Source organism: Lactuca serriola, chromosome 5 (assembly GCF_051521515.1).
Source record: "Lactuca serriola cultivar US96UC23 chromosome 5, Lser_US96UC23_V15, whole genome shotgun sequence".
In the NCBI taxonomy this organism is placed as follows: domain Eukaryota; kingdom Viridiplantae; phylum Streptophyta; class Magnoliopsida; order Asterales; family Asteraceae; genus Lactuca; species Lactuca serriola.
In genome coordinates, this window is record NC_136412.1 from 149,355,266 (window position 1) to 149,372,994 (window position 17,729).

The 17,729-nt window shown below is 34.0% G+C and overlaps 2 protein-coding genes across 2 annotated transcripts; both read right to left on the bottom strand.

Moving 5' to 3' along the window:
* Positions 1–671: 671 nt before the first annotated feature.
* RGD3 (ROOT GROWTH DEFECTIVE 3) lies at positions 672–10,086 on the bottom strand. Its single transcript, XM_079001069.1, has 27 exons — positions 9,908–10,086; positions 9,492–9,681; positions 9,027–9,121; positions 8,700–8,917; positions 8,563–8,617; positions 8,406–8,487; positions 8,025–8,338; positions 7,830–7,938; positions 7,225–7,741; positions 6,954–7,086; positions 6,798–6,866; positions 6,493–6,704; positions 6,183–6,417; positions 5,944–6,114; positions 4,922–5,773; positions 4,708–4,827; positions 4,138–4,611; positions 3,034–4,065; positions 2,893–2,961; positions 2,699–2,803; positions 2,380–2,616; positions 2,035–2,298; positions 1,902–1,951; positions 1,708–1,817; positions 1,540–1,622; positions 1,239–1,460; positions 672–1,138 (listed from the first exon to the last, which is right to left on the bottom strand). The coding sequence occupies exons 2-27, from the start codon at positions 9,538–9,540 to the stop codon at positions 980–982; spliced, it is 6,036 nt and encodes a 2,011-aa protein (XP_078857195.1). The 5' UTR covers positions 9,541–9,681; positions 9,908–10,086; the 3' UTR covers positions 672–979.
* Positions 10,087–13,007: 2,921 nt separating this feature from the next.
* RECQL2 (RECQ helicase L2) lies at positions 13,008–17,337 on the bottom strand. Its single transcript, XM_079001070.1, has 20 exons — positions 17,150–17,337; positions 16,676–16,905; positions 16,453–16,599; positions 16,149–16,364; positions 15,962–16,066; positions 15,765–15,869; positions 15,556–15,678; positions 15,349–15,437; positions 15,235–15,271; positions 15,110–15,143; positions 14,968–15,020; positions 14,816–14,893; positions 14,676–14,741; positions 14,516–14,582; positions 14,364–14,417; positions 14,151–14,258; positions 14,003–14,067; positions 13,834–13,912; positions 13,545–13,765; positions 13,008–13,422 (listed from the first exon to the last, which is right to left on the bottom strand). The coding sequence occupies exons 1-20, from the start codon at positions 17,223–17,225 to the stop codon at positions 13,222–13,224; spliced, it is 2,154 nt and encodes a 717-aa protein (XP_078857196.1). The 5' UTR covers positions 17,226–17,337; the 3' UTR covers positions 13,008–13,221.
* Between the last annotated feature and the right edge of the window lie 392 nt (positions 17,338–17,729).

Below are 17,729 nucleotides of genomic sequence, written 5' to 3' on the forward strand. Positions count from 1 at the left end.
CATAAATAGGTGCTCTTTGTTTTATCATTCCCTTCCCATAACTTTGAATCTTCTAAAAAACATATTACAACACAATCCCAATAAGTTTAATGAATGAGTTGCATGCAACTAAGATACATAAGCCATATTTTGTTTCTGATTTAAGCCATATATGATTTCATAAGGACAAGATGCCATTCTACAAGCTTTTGTGGCTGAGAAAATTCTTGGATATTAGACAAAGTATCTCGGTTTTGAGTTTATCAAAATATTATGAGGAAGTAACACTACAACATGTGTTTATCCACATGTAATGTATGAATAAACAAGCTGTCGTATTTTGTATATGGATGAGTAATTGGTAGAAAGTCAAAACATTGTTGTATAGATTAATGGAAACTGAAAACGGGCAGAGCATTTAATACAGATGGAAATACGGTTGTTCAAACCGAAAACCAAAACACAAATACATTTTGGTATTACAAAATTACATTGTACCTGTAATTCAATTAAATAAGTTTACAAAGAAGAAAAAAAAAAGACTCGTATACATGAACTTGAGACATCCTGATTAGTTGAAAAGAGAAACATATGGCATATGATAAAACATTACATTAAACAGAACATGTTTTTCCTTGTTGACATACATCTAAAGAAGATGAATTGGTTATAGAGAGAGGGAGAGAGAAAGAAACATTGAAATTGTTGGCCTTGGAAGCTCATATTTGATACAAATATAGTGAGTGGTACCCATTCCTATCCCTTACACTGTATACGATTAAAAAAAACACTAAATAAAATAAAGAGCCAAAGGGCTGAAGAAAATAACTAGTTGTCAAAATCATGAGCTCTGCCTCAAAAAAATGTAACTGTACAGGCTTTTGTTTTCGCCATATTAGATTGATGATTGCAAAAACCAAAAACCAAAAACCAAAAAGAAAAGGATTTTATATCGTAAATAATAATGATAATAATAATAATAGTAGTAGTTCCATCAGAATCAGGCATTCAACTTGGCTAAAAATTGGGTCAAATTGTATTCTTCCGTGTACTGTGACTGGTCCCAAAGCTCCTCCAGCCCACCAAGGATTGCTTTTAGGCCTTTTCCGCCACCTGGCACCTTTGCCAATCCATCCATGTTTTCCGAAGTGGACGCACCCTGGAAATAAGAAAAAAACATATATATATATATATATTTATTGAGATAGGGGCAAAACCGGCATATGGCTAGAAATGGAAAGGAATGTTAATGTTGGTACCTTTTTAGTATTATTATTATTATCTGCTGGAGTGAAAAGATCGAGCAATTGATCGGTGTTCATGGTTTTGAGGCTTGCGTTTTCTGCATTAATGACAGCATTGGCGACAGATACTTTGAATTTTTGGAGGCTCATCACTTTTTCTTCTAAAGTCCCTCGCATTATCAGACGATGCACATTCACTACCTTCCGTTGTCCCAACCTATGTGCTCTATCCATTGCCTGTACAAAAATAAATGTCATGGTTGACTTGACTTTTGACATTTTCAAATTCATACTTGACTTGCAAGATATTACATACCTGATGATCACGCATTGGATTCCAATCATGCTCCATGAAAACTAGCGTATCAGCTGAGGTTAAATTCAAACCAAGGCCACCAACTGCCAACCACAAACAATAACTGATAAAATACAAACATGTAAAAAAACATATATATTTGGGAAAATGGAAGATGAGTTGGTTTACCATGTGTTGTAAGAAGCAAAACATCGATAGTAGGGTCTGAATTGAAAGATTTAACAATGTCAAACCGTTTTTCTGGTTCAACCGATCCATCCAACCGCAGATATGTAACACTGTTTGTAACCCATATAACATTTTCAATATCCCTCTTTACTTACAAACACAAAACCAGTAGTAATTACTAATTACTCTTTTACCTTTTCATGTGGACATGAAACAAGTCTTTCTCGATAATGTCCAGAAGTGCCTACAAAGATATATATATGATCAAACAAATTAGACATTACCTACCTGATGAAGGTGTTGGTGAATCGTGAATGAATACCCTACCTTATGCTGTGCAAATATGAGGACTCTGTGCTGGCCAACACTAACAGAGCCTTCAGAAGTTGACCCCTCAACACCTATCCCACACTCCTCCAAGATTTCTTGAAGGGCAACCAACTTTGGGGAGTGGTGCAGTTTACGAAGCTCTGAGTTAATATCAGAGCTTGTTGCAAAAAGATCAGGTAAAATCCGCGGAAGTGAGTCTTGCATTTTTCCACCAATCACAAGCAATGGATGACTGCAGAGTTTCAGTAAAAACTGAAGAGCCTGCAACACAGTATTTGTTTGTAATAAGATATTGATATGTTCATGATGAACAGAGATGGACACACAATTATCAGGTTATACCTGGAAGACATGAGAAGATGTTTTGGATGCATCTTTTCCTTCCCCTTCCCCTGTTTCTGTTTCTGCTTCGTTTGATTGGACCATAGTGGAAATTTCATTTTTGACATGTGAACCTGAAAACTGTTCATAAAGTTTAAGTTGAACCGGACTCAAGTCACAGTATCTATCTTGAATTATTTTCTCTGGTAGATCTGTCAACACTTGGTCTTTCGTGCGACGCAGGAGGAAAGGCATCACCTACAATATGTAAATTATTATCATTACTATTATATTATTATCATGATCATGCATTGGCATTTGGCAGATGAAGGAAAAATACCTGTTTGTGCAATGCTTCCATGGCAAGTACACCTGCTTCAGCATCCTTGGCTGAACATTTAGAATCACGAGCTGCAGCTAGTGGTTTCCCATAAGTTGCTTGAAACTACATAATCAGTTGCATTGCATAACATAGGGATTATATAAGTGTAAATGATATAAAAACATAACATAATATATCATACATATACATACCTGTCTCTCTGTTCCAAGAAATCCAGGCATCAAAAAGTCAAAAAGAGACCACAACTCCAACACATTATTCTGAATAAAAGAAACCACAGTCAGAATAACTAAACGAATCAAATCTCCAATTCAATGAGCAAATAAACAAACCTGAATTGGTGTTCCACTTAATATAAGCCTGTGTTGTGCCTTGAGCTGTTTGACAGCACATGTGATTTTCGATTTTGCATTCTTAATTATATGGCCTTCATCCAAAACACAATAGTTCCAAAACATGTGTCTCAAATGCTCAACATCTTTACGAATCACATCATAAGAAGTTACAATGACATTGTAGTTTTGAAACTGTGAACGCAATGCAACACGCTCTTGTGAAGAACCAACGTATTGGAGTGAAGATATCACAGAGGCATCAATGAATTTTTCAATCTCATATACCCAGTGTCCAACAAGGGTAGATGGGCAAATGATTAAAGATGGAGGGTCCTCACTGTTATTTGAAGCTCTTCGTTCCACAATATCAGATGCCATAATTGCTGATGCTTGTAGGGTTTTACCAAGCCCCATATCATCACATAAAATTCCATGAAGGTTAAACCTCTTTAAAAATGCTAACCAGTTTATACCCTCTTGCTGATACCTTCTCAGGGTGACTTTCAACTCAGTAGGAACATTATAATCATCAATATGTGAGTTATCAACAAGTTGCTCCAGGAACTCAGCATCATCACTACTTCTAGACAACAGGCATTCACTCAATCCAGGAGGAGGAGAGACACCACGTGCAAGGGGCAAAAGAGGGACAAGGGCAGCAAAGCTGTGTGTGACACTTCTTCTAACAGAATGATCACAATCACTCATACACCTTAAAAGAGGGACAACTAACAGCCTTGCATAAGGAACAAGATCAGTGCCTAATCCTTGAACAAGCAGACTCATTAGCATCCCTGCTCCTTGTCTAGCATTCACAGATGCCATGTCACCCAACATAGGGATTATGTTTTCGATTACTGAGCCCATGATGTTGACTGTCATTGACTTTGCCATTGATGTGATGCATCTTGAAGCGGATAGTCTCACAGCAACATGAGAATGGCGGACACAGGTGAAAATGCATGGGAGGAGTGTCATCAGTTGGGGGCGTAATGTCTCATCTACCATTGAAGCAATAGATCGAACCACCTGAAATAAATAAAATAATTTATGTAGTAAGATCTTGCTTGTTACCCTTTAGCATATGTAATAATTTTTTACCTGGATATTATTTATCAAAACTTGAGGGTCTTTAACAGAATCAATGGCTTGACTAACATGCATTTCATCTCCAGGGGTAGTAGGCTTCAATACTTCAGTAAGACAATCCCAAAGCTTAGGAAGCTTTTCAAACAATGAAGCACCAAATTTACTGCATAGATGCTTCAAAGCAAATTCTGATCCTCTCCTACAAATAAATCCCTCAACTTTTGATCTGTCTTCACCATTAGCAAGCATGTGAACTTTTGGTTTTTGTTTGGTAGAAGTAGAATTACTTCCAAAAGGAAGGAGATCTTGTTCTTCAACAATCTCCATTGAAGTCAACACTCCAGCTTGAGGGGTCTCACTAGGATCCATGCATACTAATCCACAAAGATTCTTGATTAATTTGTCATTGGGACCCGGCTTACGTAGCACACAATGGTATACAAGCTCTGCAAGAGCTTCAGCTGCCATGTTTTGTATTACTTCCTCCTATGAAATCAAACAATGGATCAATCAAAAGTATTATAGGAACGACCTAATGGGGAAAAAAAGATACAATCCAAAGATAAATCTTTAAAAAGATACCTGCTCTCTCTTGATTGAGGCCATCAAGGGTAATATAATTGGATTAAGTTTTGCAGGAAGCTCAGACATCCAAACAACTGCAGCAGCAACTAAGGCCGATACAGTAACATGCAAATTGCTCTGAAAAATGTTTTAAAAAAAACACATAAATAAGAGAATATGAAGATATAAAAAGTTAAAACTCCCAAATAGGAGAAATTTAGGTCAAACACACCTGGACACATTTTAAGTAGCCTGAAGTGGTCAAAAGTCTCTGCTTTATAGACTCTACTTCATCAAGACCATTCCTCCCAACTGAATCTTCTCCAGTAACATCACTACTTGGCAATGGCAGTTTTGTAATAAATGCCATTGCATCATCAGGAGTCAAATTATCCACATCCATTTTCTTAGACTCATCAATCATGCCACATGATTCAAGAACATTAACAAGCTGAGATGCCTCATTTCGCATTTTATCATAGGTTCTAGAGAGTTCAGCATAAGGAAGACGCGAAGTTTTTGTAGGAAAAGCTGGATCTGTGCACGATAGCAACTCCAACAACCTGTTCTTTAAGGTATCATAGTTTGCATTTGTCAGTCCCTTGCTTCCAGAAACTTCTCTATTCTTCATCTCTTTAAACCAAGAAATCAGAACCAAAGATGCCACCTGTCGCTGAACTCCAGATAAAGATGTGATGGCTTTCCATAAAGGATCAAAAACATATTGGTCAGAAACCTCATGCAACTTGGATGCTAAAATTCCTAAAGCTGTTGATGTAACAATTCGTGTGTTTGTAACTGACATTTCACTATCTGCACCTACGATTATTTTAACAGAGGAATCTCCATTTCTATCATGAGGAAGAGTTCCTTCTGTGGAATCTGAGACTACATTGGTGTAAAGACCATTTTCAAGCTTCACAGCTCTCATTTTTGCTGCAGCTTTAAAGTGACTTTTACGTGGAAGGGCAAGTGGCCAAAACATTTTTGTGGAATCCAGTGGTGATCCGTATGGAGTAGTTATAAGCTCTATCCAAGATGACATGTATGAGCGTGCAGCAGATTCCAAATCTTCCACTGGACACTACCATCAATTCAAAAAGGCTTTTTTAGCAAATCTATTAATTGTTAATTCACATGTATATTAGTATTTAGTATCAATGGTTAAATACCCACCCACTCGTTAAAGTGCAGTAAAAAGAGTATAAGTGAAGAAAGAATGTGAAAACCAAGTGTTATTGTCAAATTAATCACCTCGAGAAGCAACCTCCAGACCCTTTCTGAGCATTGTAAAATTTCCTGATTTGATTCAAGAAGCAGATTTTGGAAGACAATTCTAAGGGTGTCAACCAGTATAAAAGAAGGCCAAAAGGAGGAAGAAGATTCAGATATACTCCTTCTGTATTCTGCTTCAAGCAGCCGCTCCTGTACATATTAATTTAGTTAATGTTTATGTTACAAATAGGGAGAAAGGAATTTAGTTAGAAGCTTACTAATGTGCGAATGGCTGAATAACGAACAGATGTGATGCTATGTCTCATAAATGGCCACAATCTTGGAGCTAATGTTGACAGCATGTAAGGATTTTCTTGAGAATTTGATGCACGTGTAAGATCATCAACAGGAACAATCTCATTCAGATCAAATCCTTGTTTTACTTTGAAAGCAGAGAACATTCTAGAAATCATCTCTTCCTGGGAATATATTTCTGCGAGTAGATTCATCACACTGCAAAATATACAAGAAGTTTTTTAGATTTTTTTTTTAAATAGAAATGTCGAGAAGAAAGTAGTTAAAAACTACCTGCTTGTGGAGGGGCTTAAATCATCCAAATCAAGCAAAATATCCCACAGTAACATCACAATAGGATGCAACATTTCTCCACTAAGTGAAACAATGGCAGATGCAGTGGGAATTAAAGCATCTGCAGCAACTGCTCTCACATCATCATCAGGATCTTCTAGTCCTGCTTTACAAGCAGGAAGGACAAGCCCCAGCAAATCAGGAAGCATCTCCTGTTTTAAGATATTTAAAACATCAAATAATCAAGAAAAAGCAAAAAAGAAATCGAATTATTATGTGATGTTTGGGACCCACGAAAATCCTACCTGGCGCACAGCAACCAAATATTTAATACCCAAAAGACTGCCATGGCGAATTTCCCACTCTGGTCTACGCTGGAAGAATCAGTAAACAAAATCAATTGAAAATTAACCAATAAACCTTTTTTTTTTAAAAAAAACAAGGTCCAACATGATATTTACCTGCATTTTCAAAAGAACATTCAGTGTCTGATGAACTAGCATAGGATGCATGTACTTAAGCACTGCTCCTAATGCCTGTGCACATGTTTCACGTACTGGAGCAACAACCTGATCAGAGACATAATCTCCAAAACTGAAGATATGAAGACAAGTAGTTAATAGATGTGCTGTGCAACTATTTTTTCTTTTCATTTTTCATCTATGTTTCATACAACATAATTAAGTCAAAAAGAAGAAGAAACAGTCCAAGGAAAGGGTATAGGATACATACCGATCTAGTGACAGCACACACAAGAAACGAATTCCACAATCTTGAAGAAGTTCTGAGTTTTTCAGTGATGAATTTCTGGCCCTTTTAATCAAGTTTGCCAGCTCATTATTTCCATGAAGGCCTTCCAGTATGTCTACCTTTTCCACTAAATCTTTATTATCAAAAGAATTTGTTATCTGCAATGTTTCTGCAACTTCTGTATGAGGCTCAACCTTAACAGAGCTTGCAATTATTTCACCATTGGATCCAATATCAGATGTGGAGACTAATTCATCCATCTGATCAAATGATGCAATTTCAGACTTCTGCCTCTTGAGAACTGGCTCAGTTTCTTCTGTTGTTATTTGCATGTTCAAATCGATTTCACGTTCTCTCTTGATACCATTCTTAATCTTATCTTCTGACTCTGTTAGTGACACGTCATCACAACTGTCTGATGTAAGAACGCCAGCACAGCCACCTTGATGTGTCAAGATTTCCCTTAAAGCCATCACACTACCATGTCGCACCTCCCAAACTTGTGGGAACAATTCAAGAATATTACATATTGACACGATAGCTCGATACAAAATGATAAAAAAGAAGATCCAGTAACAGAAACTTACCAGGATCAAAGATATCAAGAATGAGTTGTTCAACTATATTATGAAAAGGCCATGTACCATCTTTTTCATGCTCAGAGCTCTCTTCATCAGGAATAGAATCCGGAAACATCTGCATCCAATCATCCATAACTCAATATTGATAAAAAGATTTGACTTCTGCATTTAACCTAATAAAAGATGATTGATAATCATTACCGAATTGGAAGAAGGTGAATCTTGAGAAATGGATTTGGGTGAAATGAGCTCTTGAGTGCCTGACACATCTTTTGTTTGATCTTTTGAACTTATTTTGGCTTTGCGTTTTAAGAGGTTTCTTTCACGTGCACTTGGCCTCCTTGGTCTATAACCAGGTACCATATCTACAACAAACTGCTGCACATTACGATTAGGTCTTTGTAGGTAAAATTGAGGATTCATGCCACTTCCAATGGAATTCGGTTTGTGCATAACAAGATCTTCATCTCTTATCATATCATTTACATCCATGAACTGCTCACATACATCCATTCCTGTAAACAAATAGTTATAAGTACAGATGCAAATACAACCAAAGATAATAACAAATTCATGACATACCCAACCGCCGTTTTAAATTTTGCTTTTGTTTGGCCAATCTTTCTTTTGGGTTATTGGTAAAATCATTAGCAACTTCAAACTCCTAAAAGAGAACTATATCAAGATCGGATACAAGAAAGTTTAAGCTAATGATTCTTGATAAAGGAAAAGGTAGTACCTGTCCTCCAGATGCCAAAAGAGCCCCAAATTCCAGCACTTTAGTGAGCTCGAAGCTGTTCAATCGACAAAAGTAAAAGGCATCCAAGTAAATATCAATGAGTGTAAGAAAGAAGTAGGCGGGTGAGAAAGAACAACCTCTGAAATGAAGTGCTTGCACTTATTTTGGGATGAGACTTTGGCCACAAAACCTCATCCTCAGTGGCACAACTTATGCCAGCTTCCTTCATCTTTGCCTCAACAAGATTATACAGTTCTGTCATAGATGAATGTTTAAAACATCCTGCAATTGCTCCAATGGCATGAGCAGCTGCAACTCTTGTATCCCAGTTTTTGCTACGGAGATACTGAGAGACCTAAAACATACAAAATAGTTGCCAAATTAAGTAGAGAACACATAAGTAATAGGCTTGATGCATTAGTATAGGCGTAAAAAAAAGGAAGAATCAATGCAACAATACAGACCTTATGCAGCAGAGAGCTCAAGTCCTGAGGATGTAATTTTGCAATCTCCCCTATCTGGCGAGCTGCAGTGAATCTTGTAGCTTGTGTTGAGCCAGCTTTAAAAAGGTCAAGAAATACATAATTCAATATCCTTTAACACCCTCAATCCATCTATCACTACCTAATGGTGATGTTTTTACTAAAATCATATATGGTACAACTACAGACCTTTAGCAATACATACATCAAACCTAATCCACCTACCTAAGGAGAGCATCTAAATTTCAGTAAGTATGAGACATGTTCCTAAAGAAAGTGTTTATAACCATCAGAACATATGACTATTTGATGGAAATTCAATTATGAAATAAATTTTACAAGTTTAACTGAAATTACCAAAAAATTCATTTCATCTTTAAATGAAACAGCAACACATCTAAAAAACACAAGCAGTGCAAAAGCAAGATCATAATACATAAAGGATACTCTCCAGTAAAGTTAGCAGCCTTTGGAGCCGAGAAGATTGTTGTGCCATATCTCTTACTAACTGTAGCAGTTACAACATCACTCATTCTAATAAATCAACACTTATAATTAACAAACAATAATCACTTCCCGCACAACAATTTTCAACGTTCCTGTCAAATGATTTCATTCCCCTCAACAAAACACGAGCCTACAAAAATTTAGAAGAAAAAATTAAACATTATCGCAATTCCCAAATAAAGGAACGTGAAACGTATCCAGAGATTTACTATGTAAAGCACCCGCAACGTAAAAATACACGTTTGAATTGAAATTTACCAACAAAAAACAACATTTCTGATTGCATGATGATTTAATTCCTAACCACCAAGCTTCACATGCATCTGAGCATAGCAAAACAGAGAAATTGAACGTACCTTAGGGTTTTTTCTTCAATGGAATTGAGAAACCTAACAAGGCCATAATTATTGCAAACAATGAATACTCGTCGAAATCATGGGCGTGGTTGATCTTGGTTGAGGTGGTTGTGGGTAGCGAGTGGTATTTGCATAGAAGAAGAGAAGAAGAAAGGGACGAGGGTTTCGAACTGATGGGTGGTGATGATAACTGAAATCCCAGCCCTCACTTTATAAGTTTTTACAATACAAACCGGTGTCGTATCGAATAATCGGGTCCCACCCGACCCGTTTTCTGAAAACCGTTTGAATGGACTTTTGCAAATTGTTTGAACTTTGAATGGACTTTGTTGAGCATACAACCATTGTTATGTAAATTTTGTCACATTATTGATCAAATCAAAAAGGTATTCAAAACCGAAAACAGATTGACACAAAGTAAAGGCTTTTTTTAAGTTTTTAAAGCAAATAATTAAAAAACATGTTTGCCTATAAAATCGAATCAACTCATAAACAGTGGTAGATTTAGAACCAAAACTAATGAGAGACATTATATATAAAAAGTAAATATAATAAAAATAGTTCTATGTTTTTTTTTCCTGCAAGAATGAGGTCAAGATAACTTGAGGTCAAAGGAAGTGATGTTAGGCACAACCAATGGTAAGGTTAAGGTTGTATGGGATAAGGCTGAGATAGAATTTGGAAACACTATGTCGATGCTCGGCATGTATAGATTTTGTCTCTTCTCACCAACGCATTGTCGTTTCTCTCTCCTCAAAAGCTTTTTTTGTCCTCTTTTGCCTGCAGTCTAACAAACGTTTTGCTTGAGGACTATTTGTTTTTTTAAAAGAGAGCGCATATATTTGACGTTTACAAACCCTCTTTTAACCAAAAGACCTGGAAAATCACTTCTAAAGTCTGCAAGTTTTCTTTAAAATATGTGTCATTATCTATTTCTTAAAATCTATTTATAATGATGATAAAAAATAAAATAATAATAAAAATTAAAAAAAAAACTACTAGAAAAATACTATTACAACTATTAAGTCATATATCATAGTTTTTTTATTCCTAAACTTGATTTGAATATAAAATATTTGTTCTTGTTTTAACAAAGAAAATCATATCAATGAAATAAGGAATTATGTTCTAACAATAAAAAAAAATAATCATATTAAAAATATATAAGGAAAATGACTCTTGAGGGTAATTAACTTTTGTGTTTGTACTCATTTGGTCCCTTTCCTTTTTTTTGTATTCAGTATACCATCGAACTTGTTGTTTATGTTCATCATAACCCTTTTGACCGGCTTTTAACCTGTGATAGCCGGTCAAAGGGTTATGGTGAACACAAACAACAAGTTCGATGGTATATTGAGTACAAAAAGAAAAAGAAAATAGACCAAATGAGAACAAACTCAACAGTTGGTTACCCTCCTGAGTCATTTTCCGTTTACTCATTTACAGCAAACCTCACGTCATCTCCTACTGATATTAATGACTTTATGAGAATCATTATTGCTTATCTTCAAAACATAACCCACGAAATAACACTATTCATACATGTACAACTTTGTAATGCACTTGAATATTTATTAGGGAAATTTTGACTAAGCAAGAGCATTTCATGACTACATTTACATTTCCAATCGAATGATTTATCATATCATGGATTTTAGACAAGTTTACAAACGAGTGGAATCACAAGTGTTGTGATTTTTGAGTTTACTTAGTTTTAAAATCGAATTCATGGGATAAGATATAACATCAATATGTATAATATCATGCTACTTTGCAGACACATCATCATAATATACCTTGAGGTAAACGTTTATACTGATAAATATACCTCTCATACACAATCATATCCTTTTGAAGAGAGGTGTTGACAACTAACCACAGTAAACATAGCATAGACCATGTTTTAACGAAGTTACCCTTCTGAAACACTCTTCATATACGTTATAGCCAAAGAAGGTTGTAGTCTTTGATAATTTTGCAACTTTAATTTTATTTAACTTTTCGGGGAAAATGACTCAGGATGGTAATCAACTGTTGAGTTTGTTCTCATTTGGTCCATTTCCTTTTTTGTACTCAATATACCATTGAACTTGTTGTTTATGTTCACCATAACCCTTTGACCGGCTATCACAGGTCAAAAGCCGGTCAAAAGGGTTATGGTGAACACAAACAACAAGTTCAATGGTATATTGAATACAAAAAAAAGGACCAAATAAGTACAAACGCAAAAGTTAATTACCCTCAAGAGTCATTTTCCCAAATATATATATTAACATTAAATAATTAATAAAAAGAGAAGACGTTTTAGATATATAAATCACCAAACAAAAAGAATACTATATGTTGAAATGAGGAATTAGGGCTTATATTAAAAGAGATGCACAATAACATTCTTGGAAATGTCTGAAATGATATTTTACTCTTGGATATATATTATAGAAATGTATATAAACTAAAGGTTTGTTTTTTTTTAGTTTCTTGTGGTAAATTTGAATATTATTCAAAATAATTATAATATTTTGAAAGAGATATTATTTATTAAATCATTATATAAGAATGAAATATCTAGTTTGATGAATAAATAAGGTAAAGTTTCATAACATAATCAATATTGTGATCATAGTTTTACAATACAATAAAAAAAAATCAATTTTTTAACTATAGTTTTTTTATGTAGTCGATAGATTTTAAAAAACAAACTATCCTTTTTTCTTTTAAATTATAGACATTTAATTCACCTCTTATTTTACATATGTAGTTCTTATACTACAAATGTTTTATATCTTAAAAAACAAAAAACACATAAACGGTTTATGTAAGGTTACTTTTAAGTGAGGCCATATTAAGTTTGATTACATCTCCTGATTCTTGACCATAAACTCATGCATAATAAAATTGTACTCACCAAGAGTATTAATTATTTCGGTTTTTGGCTTTGGAAAAAAAACTGTCCTTCAGATTCGGTTTTTATTTTTTTAAATATTTATGTTTTTTGTTTTTTGGATTTATTCATTAATCATACTAGTATTTTTTTGCAAAAAAAGACAGCTGATTTACTTAAAAAAAATAATACTATACAACATAACTTAATCAGTTAAAGTTATACATAAAACACATGATTTATTTTTTGCTTGAACAAGTCAATAGTAAATAATAATCAATAACCTGGACATCTTAATGAATCACGTTACAGACACTTTCAATAAATTATATTTCAACCCTACAATTACTTAAGGTATCATGAAATCAACCTCTATAGATTCGAGGAATTCTTTTTTTCTTTTTTCTTTTTTTCTTTTTTCTTTTTTCTTTTTTTAACTTTCATCTCCACTGCTTTCAATGACAACCACCTTTTTATTTCTCGGCCTCTTTGCACTTGTCTTTACACTTGTTTCCTGTTCTTCTTCATTCGATGAATCTTGACCTTGTGATTCATTAGGTTCATGTTTTCCAATTACTTCAAGGATTTTATCTCCATATTTTTGTGTCTTCAACTTTCCAATTATCTTCTCCAACTGCAAACAGTGTATTATGTCCATTCCATTCCATCAAACAAATCAAACAATGGAATGAACCATTCCATTCCTTTCCCAATTCCATCATAAACTCTAAGACACTTTCAGTTTCAGATGTTTACCTGTTCTGTTGTTTCTGGTTTCTGAGAACATAACATTCCGATCTGCTGAGTAGACAAAATAGAATGAGGGAATATTCCTCCATCCATGGAAGCAAGTTCCTTTCGCAAGTTATCAAGCTCTGATTCCAATCCGGAGTTTCTCCCACGTTTGGAGGATTTAGCAATTCCAATGCCACTACTCCTCTGTCCACTACTAACCTCAAGCATAACACTCTTCTTCCCTGTGTAATCATTTTTTTTTAATCTAGTATCACTGGATTATAAATTTATAATATACTAATTAATTTACCATGCAAAACATGCTTAGCAAGTGGTCCAATTGCCACGTAAGCATTAGTGGCATAAGCTGTATGCGAAAATTCTTCTTTCTGCATACAAAAATAAACTTTACTCTTTGAAAAAACTTATACCAAATTTATTTAAAGGTGATAATATCATAATAATACATTTATACTTACCAATACCCTGTGGAGAATAAGCTGAATCACAAGTTGCTCTAATTCATCCTTCTTCAACTCAAACCCTAAAAAGGTATTAAAGTTTTATAAAAATGGATAATAATAATAATAATAATAATTGTGGGGATATGATATGAGTATTACTGACCTAATTCCTTGTTTTTAACCTTTAACTTGTCAACCAATTGCAACATTGTTGCTCTCTGATCCTTTTCTTGTATTTCTTGTAGCAAAGATACAATAGCTTTTGCATGGCCTGAAATAAATAAGGGCATATCTGTAAAATGCATATATATATATATATATATATATATATATATATATATATATATATATATAGTTTACTAGATTAAGCATATACCTGACACATCGATTTCCTTGACCTCACAAGAAAAGGCACAGTTATCACACATTCCTGCTCTTAGAAAAAACCACAAGAGTAAATATTTTAATACTCCGATTAATTAATAATGATAATAAGATGATGGAATATAAATTATAAATATTTAATACCATTGCATTCTTGAAGAGGCTCAGCAAAATGTCTGAAGAAAGCACTTCGTCTGCATTCTCTTTTAGACTGAAATTGGAAAAATATATAGTAATAATAATTTACATTTTACAATAAAAAATAATATGGAAAAATCATTGAGATGTGTAAAAGAACACAAACCTGACAAAATCGCACCATTTCATATAGATTCTGCAACCCACAATTCTCATAGAAGACCATGGAGCTCTTTAAAGAGAAATAGAGAATGGTGAGTGTTTGATATCATGTAAATGACGGAAATACCCTCCAACAATTCATACCTGTCTTGGGACATCAGCAGGCCTAAAGTAAAGTAAACATTCAGAAGGAAGCCCATCCCTCCCTGCTCTACCACTTTCCTAAAATAAACAATTAAAATTTACAAAATGCCTTTATGGGAAGGGTATAAATGTACAATTAGTCAATTACAAACCTGATAGTAAGTCTCCATTGATTTACCTAAGCTGTGATGTATGACAAACCTGACTATAGCAATGTACTTTGTAAAATTTATATATATATATATATATATATATATATATATATATATATAAAAAGTAAAAAACAGTACTAACCATCTGGTTTATTGATTCCCATACCAAAAGCCACCTGTTAGAAAAACAAAACAAAAAAAATCTATAATCATTAACTGGAATTATAATTTTTTTTTTTTAAATATTGGTGATACGAGAAAACATACTGTTCCAACAATGACCTGCAACTTGCTATTACTCCACCTGTCAAAAAAGCATATTATTTTTTACAATAAACATAATTTCTAAAAATAAATGATATAAAAAATAATCAAATTTACCTCATATGAACTTTTTCACGGGCATTTACGTCCATATCTGCATGATAATGGTCAGCTGAAACACCTCTCTCACGCAATTCCTTTGCAACCTATAGTTCTTGAACACAAAAGCATATAGTAAGTATAAATTTCCAAGCTATTATTTTTAAAAAATTTCTCATTAACACTTTGACATCATATAAAAGATTTAATTATAATTCTTTGAACCTGTTCACACTCCTTTCGAGAGAAACAATACACAATTCCAGATTCATTGTTTGTGTATGAACTCTGTATGAACTCAGCAATGTCATCAATCACCACTTTTCCAACAGATGATTTCTCTCGAACCTGTTAAATAATTTACAATGTATAGTGATTCATTTCATGAAAGAAATGATTAGAATTTAGAGAATGAAAAGTGACTACGTTATTACCATGTAAAACAGATTTGATCTGTTCACTGTGCTAACAAATTTTACACATTTTGGAATGTTTAGCATCTCCATAAGATCCAATTGGACCTTCTTTGTAGCTGTTGCCTAACAATATGAAAACTTTTAAAGTTCATTATTCTAGTAAAACTATGAAAATGGGAACCCAAAAAGAGATGGATATGTGAGTAAAGACATACAGTTAAAGCAACAACAGGAACATTGGGAAATTGAGTCTTCAATATCCCAAGATTCTTGTAATCTGGACGAAAGTCATGTCCCCATTGACTACAACAATGTGCTTCCTGAAAATTCAAAAAGATATGAAACTTAACTTTTCAAAATTAGATTTCTTTATAAAAACTAAGAAAAAAAGAGTGAGTGTACATCAATTGAGATCAAGGAAAGACGTCCAGCATGGTGACATTTTTCAAGTTTTGACACAAATCTTTTGCTTTTGGAAACTTTTTCTGGTGTAACATACAATATTTTAAGGTCCCCTTCTCCCTTTTCAAGAGCTTTGTATATAAATTTCTCATGTTCTTTACTAGTTGTTGAGGTTAGCATAGATGCTGGGATCCCTAATGCAGTTAACCCCATGACCTAAAGCAATAAAAATCTTGATTATAGTTTATAATCAGGTAATCAATAGTACAGGATATAGGATATTAACAGAAACAAAAATAAGCACCTGATCCTGAATAAGAGAAAGTAAAGGACTAACAACAAGAGCAATTCCATGATGTAAAACAGCTGGAAGTTGATAGCATAGACTTTTGCCTCCACCAGCAGCCATGATCACAAGAACATCTCTCCCACTCATGATTGCATTAATGATCTGATACATATGTATCGAACTATTAATCAGTATTTAATTTGAAGAACAATTGAAGAATTATTGAAGTAAAATCAACCTCACGCTGGTTTGCACGATAAGTAGGAATGCCAAAAATATTGAATCTGATATCATCAGCTCTATTATCCCATTCAAAAGACCCTGACCAGTTTTCTGGTTGTGGAGGTGGAGCTGCAGCATCGTCTTTATCAATATTTTCCGATCCTTGATAGCTTTCCAACACTGCCTTAAGTTCTGACTGTTTCTCGTAGAGCCTCTCTTGCTTATCAAGCAAGTTCTTTATTTCATCTGGAACGTAAAGTAACTGTTATGTTTATATACTATGCGAATCATTCTTAATCTGTCGATGCGATTTTCAAAATTTCCACCCAAAAGAAAGACAATTTGTGTACGTTTTTAAGTTCAATGATAACCTATCACGTATCAAATTTGAAGTGAACAGTTTGTGACATATAAATGCCTACATCCGCGGGGATATATTTCTTATATGCATAAAAAAAGAAGGCAGAAAAGATGGGACGAAATGAGAAACCTTGAACATCTTGAAGCTCCAGCTCGACATTGAGAAGGTCCTCCATAAGACCCTCCATGCTACTACTTGCTGCCATTTTCGAACCCTCTCGCTCCGATTTCACGCAGTTTGTTCGAACCCTATAGCCGTAGAATTCTGGGTTACTATTACCCCGTAGATTGTTGCCCTTTGACACCCGGTTCTGAATGGAAGGGTTTAGATTTTAGAATTAAATCATAAAAAGGTAAATGTTTTCTTTGTGTTTTTTTTTAGGGTTATTATGATCAAGTTTAGTCATTTAATCTTTTGGTTTGTATTTATTTAATTACTTAACTAAGTTTAAGTTTTAAAAAGTCATTTAATTTTTAACTTGTTTTCAAAATGGTTATTATGACCAAGTAATCAGTAACCTACCGTGTTAGTTAGTATACATAGTTAGTGATAATATATATGGATTAAAATTTAAGGGTTAAGATCAAAAATTGTCATTTAACTTTCTGATTTGTGTTTATTTAGTCATTTAACTAAGTTTAAGTTTTAAAGATGTCACTGAATTTTTATTTGTTTTCGAAATAGTCACTATAACCCGATATAACACATA